Source organism: Chelonia mydas, chromosome 23 (assembly GCF_015237465.2).
Source record: "Chelonia mydas isolate rCheMyd1 chromosome 23, rCheMyd1.pri.v2, whole genome shotgun sequence".
NCBI lineage: Eukaryota > Metazoa > Chordata > Testudines > Cheloniidae > Chelonia > Chelonia mydas.
Genome location: NC_051263.2, coordinates 4,476,953 through 4,486,414, shown reverse-complemented (window position 1 = coordinate 4,486,414; position 9,462 = coordinate 4,476,953). Strand labels below are relative to the sequence as shown.

At 55.7% G+C, this 9,462-nt stretch overlaps 1 protein-coding gene across 2 annotated transcripts; it reads right to left on the bottom strand.

Moving 5' to 3' along the window:
- Positions 1–234: 234 nt before the first annotated feature.
- Positions 235–8,898, bottom strand: TBCB (tubulin folding cofactor B). Of its 2 annotated transcripts, XM_037884479.2 has the most exons (6): positions 8,679–8,898; positions 3,873–4,016; positions 2,877–2,973; positions 1,281–1,472; positions 1,079–1,151; positions 235–632 (listed from the first exon to the last, which is right to left on the bottom strand). In XM_037884479.2, exons 1-6 carry the CDS (start codon positions 8,802–8,804, stop codon positions 515–517), a joined length of 750 nt encoding a protein of 249 aa, XP_037740407.1. In that variant the 5' UTR covers positions 8,805–8,898; the 3' UTR covers positions 235–514. The 2 variants fall into 2 exon arrangements, with proteins under 2 accessions (XP_037740407.1, XP_043390444.1); XM_043534509.1 differs by having other exon boundaries at positions 1,079–1,472; positions 8,679–8,879.
- Between the last annotated feature and the right edge of the window lie 564 nt (positions 8,899–9,462).

The following is a 9,462-nucleotide window of genomic DNA, read 5'->3' as shown; positions in this document are numbered from 1 at the left end:
TTCGAATCCATGCGCAGTCGATCACGATAGTCACTCGGACAATGCTCTATTTCTCAATGCGTTGCATTTTTAAACCCTTTGCCCAACCCAAATCTTCCCATGGGTTTAAATCTGAGCTTTGTGGGTTCCTTGTGCCCTCAATCCAACCACTGATCAATGGCTTCTGGAGCCACCGGGCCGGATCTCGGCACACGAGACACACTCCAGATACAAGGATCACTGCTAAGCTGCGCAGCCAGTTCCTCCCAGGCAGCTTTATTAGTGTCACTGCATTAAGCTGGTGCGTATGGAGGGGAGGGAGAAAAAACAAAGGGATATGGCATCTTTCACTGAACAAACAGATACAATCAGAAGAAATAAAAAAACCAAAACAGCTGCTTGTCACATCTTCTCCCTCACCTAGGTGCCCTCTAGCAGGATCCGAATGCAGCAGCCCACTGAGACGCCGCAGCGTGTCGACAGCCATGTGAAGAGGGCAGCGGGTCCATGTGGACTCCTTTCTCCTGTCTCCCGGTCACATTTCATCATCCAGTCCGTAATCCTCTTCTGGGAAGTCCCCCACGGTGACGTACTGAGGCTTCACGAATGCGCCGTACTTGGGCTGGCATTCGAAGTACTGCTTTCCATTGATGCTGGGAAGAGGAAGAGTCGGGGATGAGCTCGGCAGCGGCTTGACACAGCCCTCCCTTCCCCCGCACAGCTGTCTCAGCAACGCACCACCAGACGCTGAGCTGTGACTGCAGCCTTCCTCATAGGCCAGCGGGAACTGACCTAACGGAAGGGTAGAGCCATCCCTGTGTGACTCCATACAAGCCAGAGCAGTTAACACCTCGGCGTGCGTTTGGCCCACAATAAACCAGATTATTGCTCAGCACTGTTGTTAGGGTGACATTCAATACAAGCTGCAGGCACAGACATGGAGCGAGGTCCCAGGGCAAGTCCAGGGATGAGGCGTTCGGTGCTCAAACCACACCCCTCGCTTCCTTTGAGAGAACCTGGCTTGGCATGGGCCCCTATTGGGAACAGGGCAGGACTTCTTTGCACCAAGACAGAACTTGGACAGAGGAAGGGTTTTTACCTGCCATCGTTTTTCCCTAAGGGTTCGTCATATTTGACGCCAATCCAGTAGCCCGGTTTGAACTCTGTTAGCCCTACGGAGAGAAGGAGAGTCAAAACTGAGTCACAGCCACTCTTTGTATGCTTGATCTTCACTAAGAGAATTGTCCTTTCAGACAGACAGAGTGGAAAGGAACTGATAGCCGGGGGCCAGCGGCACTTACCCACGAACATGACTGTCCCCCGTTTGTTGGGCTGGCCTGAGACCCGTACCTCACACCGAGCACCCACTGAAATGGTCTCCGCCAGAGCCTTCTCTTCTGCTAGTTTCTGCTCCTGCTCAGCCTCTTTCTTCAACATCTCCTCCTCGTTAAACTTCCCCACCTTACTGCGCTTCAGGAAGGAGCGCACAGAGTCTGGAAGCCAGAGGAGGAAAAGGGTTGGTCTTCAAAGGACACCGTCAGGTTTGGACATTTTAACATCTACTCCCACCTATCATGGGACACAAGACTAGAACTGAGATTTTTTTTTTTTAAATCTATTTTTCCCCCTTTTCCATTGGTTTTTTTGCACTCAAGGCAGACAATATCAACAGCCCTGGTCTGTTTCACGTTTCCTTAGTCAATTTTCTCCACTTCAAACACCTACGTTTGGGGCCCAGATCAACCTAGCAGCAGGAAAACATCTCATTGCCGCCATCCGTCTTTCGTTAGCGATACGCAACACAGGAGGCACAGGCTGTGCCGGAAAGATCTTTACCGGGCATGCAGAGAGAGAGGCCAAGGTTACATGCTGAGAGGCCTGTATCTGGTAGCAGCATGGCCCATTATACAATGAACCCCCTCGGTGTCACACGCAATCAGGTCCCTCTTGAAACCAGACCCTCTTTTTTCAGTTCCCACTCATCATACTACATTTGTAATCATACAAGCCTCCCAAACCTAAAATAAGATTACTGGGGTGTTCATGGTTGTCTTCACCTGCGTAAGAGTAAACTGATTGTGAAATAATCCCAGTCGGTATTTTGGCCCTAGAGGAAGGAAAGCATTTCTTCCTGCGAAAGGGAGTAGAAGATTTCCCTTTTAGTATCGGAGATTTACAGTAAGTCGGATTGTAACAATCTCATTTTTCGCCATCTCTTGCCTCGGAGGAACTCCTTGCCCAAGCACGCGTAAGAGGGAAGGTACCAACGCCAAGGAGAGTGAAGTGTCCTTCAGGGCGACACAGGGGAGGAGAGCAGTGAGGGGAACGAGGAGTGGGCGGAAATTATGCAAGGCAAGGTTGCTGCCAGTGAGATCTGTTTAACCTTCCATGGATTCCACAGTTTGAGTTAAACTGGACAGCACTGAGGGAAACAGAAAGCAACAATGCACAAACCCTCACCTCATGGTGGAGGATGCCGGTGGGTCGCTGCCCGCATGGTGCATTTCTAGTACAGATGAGCTGGGCACCCTGAGAAGCTGAGCCACCGCACCCAGGACACATGCTGCGGTTCTCACTATGCACCCACCTGGCATTGGTGTATGGGGCATTATCCCCACGGCCCTCTTCTCTCATGGGGAGGGATCTGAGTTCAGCCATTTGGGGACAGCAGCACCAGAACACCCCACCACCCTCCTGCCCCCCAGCCAAAGCCAGCCGAGGGGGTATTTTCAGGTGCTTTGCTGTTTACATGTGTGCCAGTCTGGAACACGTTATGTGACCAAGACAAACGGGTGAGCTCCATTTGATATCAAACCCACCAGGCTTTGAATGTCAATCCTGGAATGGAAGTTTTAACCCTGCAAAAATGGGTCTTTTGGCAATGCTGTCATCCTTACCTGGCCTCTTCTCGTAATCAGTGGCAGACATTTCATATTTCTCTACCCGCGACACATCCTCGTACTCGCCGACCCTGGCTCCGCTCCTGTCAATAACCTAGAGAACAGAATGGAAATTACCAGAGTCCGCTCTTGTTCACACCAGTTTCTTTAGCCCTAGTCTTGGTTAACTGAGCCCCGGTGCCTGATGTTTAAAGCTGCGTAATTCAGGGTAGTGGCATCCCAAGGGGTCCCTGGAACACGTGCCATACGTTACATCTATGCAGCACAGAAACCCACAGCAGTGAGTCTCAGAGCCTGGGTCTACAGACTCATGCTATGGTGCTAAAACATTCACGCTGGGACTCTGAAACCCCCCACCCCAGCTTCCAACCCCAAGTGGGAACGTCACCATGGTTAGTTTTAGCACCGTAGCACGAGCCCGTGTCTGTAGACCCGGGCTCTGAGACTCACTGCCAAGTGGGGGGAAGGTCTGCTGGGTGTACACACCCTCAGGCTGTACTGAAGACAAGGCTGCTCAATAGAGGGGTCATTTGGACGATGCCTGACGGCCTGTGTCACACCAAAGGTCTGACTAGATGATCTAATGGTTCTGTCTGGCGTTATAATTTATAACCCCAAGTGCTGCTAATTTAGTCAGTTCTGACAGAAAAAAAGTCTCCAAAGAAACAAGCCAAAGCAGAACTTTACACACAAACATCAAGTTTTGCAGGGTGGGGGTGGGGGTTTAGATCATGGGTGTGGGTTTTTCAAAGCACCTGCATGATTCAGTAACCCACAGCCCGCTGCCTTTCAGCAAGACTCGAGTTGCTAAGTCATTGGGTGACTGAAAACCCCTTCACAGACCTAAAATCTCTGCTCTTTTAAGAGGAAACGAACGTTATTTCTCGACTTGAGGAAAAGTCGAGTCCTGCGGGCTCTTTAGTGCTACAGGGATAGAATACACTGCAGTTCACATCACTGTCTACGCTGGGGATCTGCAACCCCGATACCTACGTGTATCCTACAGCCGTCATCGATGGGGTAGGATCCCAATAAGGCCTCATCGCTGTCCAGTTTCATTACAAATTTGTCATCGGACGTGTAGAGCTCCAAGTCCATACATGATGCTGGGCTTCCCACCACCAGCTCTAGTTTGCACTGGGAAAGGAGAGACACAACAGAGATCAGCACTTCCACATCCTCAACTCCATTGCCACATACAAGCCAGAGTCCGCAAAGCCTCCCACAGAGGACAACTGGACCAAGCAGGCATCATGGAGCTTACAGAAGAAAATAAGACCCAGGAACATTACAAAATGCAAGAGATAGAAGCGATCTGGGCTAGACGGTCTCGTAGATTCTCAGACGGAGCTTTGGTTGCAATGGTGATGCATTCAGCAGCGATGCCCGTAGCTAGGTAGCTCCTGGTCCAATGCTTTGCCAGGAGCTGCTCTGGCATTAATTCAGCAGTGATCGCAATTGCAGAAGAGAACAGAGGGGAAGCAGCAACCCACCCAGGAAGGCAGATTCAGACGTGGAGAGATCAGAGCACAGGGGATTGATAAGAGACATGGTCCTACAGAGCGCAGAAGGTAGCAAACCAATCAGTGCTCAGCACAACCCTAGCAGCATGGGGAGCTGGACACAGCTCCTGCAGGGTCAGATTTTGCTTTATAGATCAGTTTTCCCTTCCGAGAGGATAAATACATGATGATGGAAAGCAACAAACAGCAGCCAGCAGCTGGCAAAGAGCCAACTGCTGCAGGGGAGGAAGTGGTGGCTCATCAGTTAGACAGCTGGGCACAAGCCCCCAGCTGCTGAGCTGCAGTTAATCCACTTTTTGGCTGCCTGGCATGGCTGGATTTTCTGCTGATGGAGCCCTTCTCAGGGACCCACAATGCACCCCAGAGCTGCTGTGGGGAGAGTTATTCAGACAGGATCTGGGTCACTGCAAATACCAGAGAGGCCAGAGAAATAAGCAAAAGCGCTGGAGGTGCAGGTGCTTCAGGATGGAGAATTGCAGCTCGCCTGTCTGGTAGGGGAGAAGAGGGGGTGAGGGGGAAAAAAGCAGTCAAGTTTAGTGAGAGAAAGAAGCATGGGAAACGGTGGGGGAACAGACAGGAAGACAGGCCAATAGGACTGTAGGCTGCAGATGTATTTTTGTCTCCCTGCTCTGGGATACAGCTAGAAAGCAATCAAACCCAAAACACAACAATCAGTACTGGGCACCTCAGTGCCAGGTAACTACCATGCGCTCCACAGGGAGGCAGTGTTACCTAGTGGACAGAGCACTAGACTTGGATTCAGAGGTTCTGTTCCTGGCTTGGCCACTAGCCCGCTGGGCGACCCTGGTCCAAATATTCCCCCGTGCCTCAGTTTCCCCATCTGTCAAATGGGGTAACAATATTGCCCTCCTTTGTGAAGCACTTTGAGCATGACTGATCAAAAGCCCTCCACACAGGCAAGGTATTATTACTAAGAAGCTTCCATCTTGCCACAGGTATATTACACCTGCGCTCAGGAATCTCAGTGTCTGCCAGTGGGCCCCAAGGGGGAGTTGAAGATGCTGGTTTTGATCCCATTACACACTTCCCAGTAGGTCCACCCTCCCATTCCCGCCATCCTGACCTCCGCTGAGATCAGGAGACCTCCGCTGAGATCAGGAGACCTCCGCTGAGATCAGGAGACCTCCGGATTTGCTTGCCTTCAGAGTAAACTGCACGGATGGGTCTCTCTATGGGAGCTTAGGGGGAGGAGTGGGTGTTATCTGAGGGGTGATTTGGGGGAGTATATTTCCCCCATTACTATAGGGTCTCATTGGTCACTGGCAAAAGCTGACAAATAAGGATGCAAGCACCAGGAACAGAGACTCCTTAGGCCAGGACAAGGAGTCATTTAGGATGGGGTCTGCCTACTGCAGGGTTCTCCCATCTTTTTCTGGAACACTGGCAACTGCCGGAGACAGGACGCCGCTCCAGGCTGACAGGAATCCCTCGTTCCTTGAATAGGAGAGGTAAGGTACAGCGTACTCCCAGCTCTCCAAATAGCATGGGGGGGACACACCGGCATTTTGTTCAGATAATCGAGGGGGCAGGAGCCACTCAGCAGCAGGGTGGCCTCCCCCACAGCTGGGGGCTCCTCCTCACAGTCCTGGTTTGGGTCTCTGCTTCCCCACACTCACTCATCCCACCGCTGAACGGCTCCTGCTGTCACAGAGTGAGTGGGGCATGGCAGCAGAGCTACCGATTCCTGCAGATGCAAGGAGCCTGTGGTCCTGAACGGGCAGAGCACAGACCCCAGCCAGGACTCTCGGCTGAGCAGAGGCAGGAAATTCAGTCAGGCAGGGACTCATTACTGTTGCTTACTAGCACCTGAACTGGGTTCTGGCTCGACTGCACTGTTTTAAGCTTCTTCTTCTTAACGTTTATCTATTTAAATGTTCACAATTGCAGGAACTCATGGAGAGAACAGACTAATTGTTTAATGACAGCAGACCCTGAGGTTCAAAAAGTTAGAGCTCGATAACCATTAGAACACAACTGGCCACCACCACCTGTCAAAACAGCCCTAAATCAAAGTAAGAAAAACGCTGCTTGAGAAATGTACTTTGCTTCTCTGTAAATTTCAGTTATTATTGAGGGAAGTCTTTTTGGAGGGGGCTATCTGGTGAAATTGATGTTTACTGATTTTTACTGATAAACGAATGTCTAATCCTTCCCAGTCTAGCTGTAGGGAATAACCCGTGTTGCCTCAAGGACCTGGGCTTGACGGGATCTACTAAATCTATTAAGCTTCCCTGAGTTTGTATTCAAATCTTACCCCAGGTTCCTTAAAACCAATCAAAACACAAAAGAAAGGAGCACTCCAAGCTGGGGTAGGTCATATAAAGACCAGGGCCACATGGATCAAGCGTGTTTTAAGGAGAAAATGAGGGTGGCGTCTGAGGGATCCAAGCAAAATGCTCAGTGCAAAGACCCGAGGAAAAGGCAACAAAGGAAGCATGGAAGGAGGCTGCTGTTCATAGGCAAATGTTGGGGGAGCAAGAAGGGGTCACTGAAGGCTCCTGGAAGAAGGGGAACAATAGAGGCCCCATGAGCTGGACAATTTCAGAATCAGCAGAGCAGGGGCCGGCTCCGGATTAGGGTGGGGGAATCAAGTAAGTAGCAACAGGAGTCGGGGAGGGCCTAGCAGGGAGAGGAAGAGTTCAGATGAGAGGCTAGCTCCTCCTGCCACCTCGCCTAGACCCCTGGAGAGGGCAGCAGATGGGAGCTCAGCCCCAGTGCCTTGCCCTCACCAATGGGGACACGTGGGAGGATCCCATAGAGATCTGGGGAAGGTCTAGTACTAGGTAGATTAGTCCCAGAGAGAAGTCCCCAGCTCAGGAAGAGCCAGGGAGGATCAGGTCCTAAAAAGGAGTCAGTTTGGTCCTTGCAGGAGCCAGGGGGGTCAGGTGTCGGTGGTGTCAGCATCCATCCCAAGCAGTAGGGTGGGGTGGGGTGGGGTGGGGTGTTGGTCCGGGAATGGGTCAGGCCCTGGTAGGTTCTCAGGGGGGGGAAATCCCAGTCCAGGGTCCAAGGGAGGGTCAAGCCCTAGCAGGTGTCAGTGGGCTCCCAGGAGTGGGGTTAGTCCCAAGGAGATCAGGCCGTGAAGGCCCTGGCAGATGTTAGTGGGGTCAGCGTTGATCCATCTGGTCCAGCGTCGGGAGTGTGGGGATCAGGCCAGTGTCGAGGGCATGGGGGGGTCCCGTAGGGCTTGGCCCGGGCCAGGATAATAACGGTTCACGTTGGTTCTGGTCCAGTGACGGGTTCGGTCAGTCCCTGGTTGGGAGGGAGTCAGGGGACCCACAGGGCTTGGTCCTGCTCAATCCCACCCCAGCGCCGGAGGGTACAGCATCGGGTCCGGCGTGTCCTGATTTGCTGTCAGGGGCGACTGCACTGCGGGCAGGGTGTGGGTCAGGCGGTCCCAGTTTGGACAGGGGTGTGGGGGAGCGAAAGTCCCAGTGGGCTGGTCCTGGGGGGGTGTCAGTCAGCCCCGGTTTGGTGTCCAGGGGAGGGGCCGGTCCGGTGCCCGGAGGATGTGGGTCAGGCCAGGGCAGGGGCCGGTCCGGTGCCCGGTCCCCGGGGGAGGGGCCGGTACCCGGTTCGGTCCAGTGTTCGGTCCAGTGCCCGGGGGAGGGGCCGGTCCCGGTCCGGTGGGTGTGGGTCAGGCCCTGGGAGGGGCCGGTCCCGGTCCGGTGCCCGGGGGAGGGGCCGGTCCCGGTCCGGTGCCCGGTCCGGTGCCCGGGGGAGGGGCCGGTCCCGGTCCGGTGCCCGGGGGAGGGGCCGGTCCCGGTCCGGTGCCCGGGGGAGGGGCCGGTCCCGGTCCGGTGCCCGGTTCGGTGCCGGTCCGGTGCCCGGTTCGGTGCCGGTCCGGTGCCCGGTTCGGTGCCGGTCCGGTGCCCGGTTCGGTGCCGGTCCGGTGCCCGGGGCAGGGGCCGGTCCCGGTCCGGTGGGTGTGGGTCAGGCTGGGGGAGGGGCCGGTCCCGGTCCGGTGTCCGGTCCGGTGCCCGGTTCGGTCCGGTGCCCGGGGGAGGGGCCGGTCCCGGTCCGGTGGGTGTGGGTCAGGCTGGGGGAGGGGCCGGTCCCGGTCCGGTCCGGTGCCCGGTTCGGTGCCCGGGGGAGGGGCCGGTCCCGGTCCGGTGGGTGTGGGTCAGGCTGGGGGAGGGGCCGGTCCCGGTCCGGTGTCCGGTCCGGTGCCCGGTTCGGTCCGGTGTCCGGGGGAGGGGCCGGTCCCGGTCCGGTGTCCGGTCCGGTGCCCGGGGGAGGGGCCGGTCCCGGGTACCTTGAACTCGGCGATGGTGAGGCCCCGCCCGTAGCGTTTCTGCGCGCGGAAGGAGTTGAGGCTGCTGCTGATGGAGACGGACACGGTGGCCGGGGAGGCCGCGCCCAGCGCCCCCGACAGGATCATGGTGCCGCCGCCGCACCCGCCGAGCCACCGCCGTCGGGAGCCCGCTCGCTTCTGGAAGATTCGGCCCGCCCCCCGGGCGCGCCCGGCCAATCGCCGCCCGCCCCGCCCAGGCCGACCAATCGCACCGCGCGGGCCGCCGCCGGGACCAACCAATCCAAGCGCGTTGTGAGCCCCCTTCTCCCCGCCTCCAGATGGAACTCACAAGCGGCCCGGCTTTGACCTCAGCCAATAGAAGGCGGCGTTACGTGCGGCGGAGGCCCATTGAGCCAATGGCAGTGCGGAATATAGAGGCAGGTTGAAGGCTGAGGCCGCAGAACGGTGAGGGCAGCTGGGTGGAGAGGGCAGGGCAGGGCAGGTTACGTTATGTCGGTGCGTGCCCAGGTAGCTGCATGCGAGGACGGGAGGGTGCGTGTGGATGCACGTGCAGACAGGTGCATGGATGCATGGCTCCATGTGCGGGTGCCTGCATCCATGTGGAAGTAGGTGCTTCCCTACCATGCACCCGTCCCAGCCATGCACCCACCCGTTCTTGCATGCGTCTACTTGTGCACCCAGTCATGGCTGCAGGCATCAGTGCCTGGCAGGGCGACCAGATGTCCCGATTTTATAGGGACAGTCCCGATATTTGAGGCTTTTTCTTATATAGAAGCCTATTACC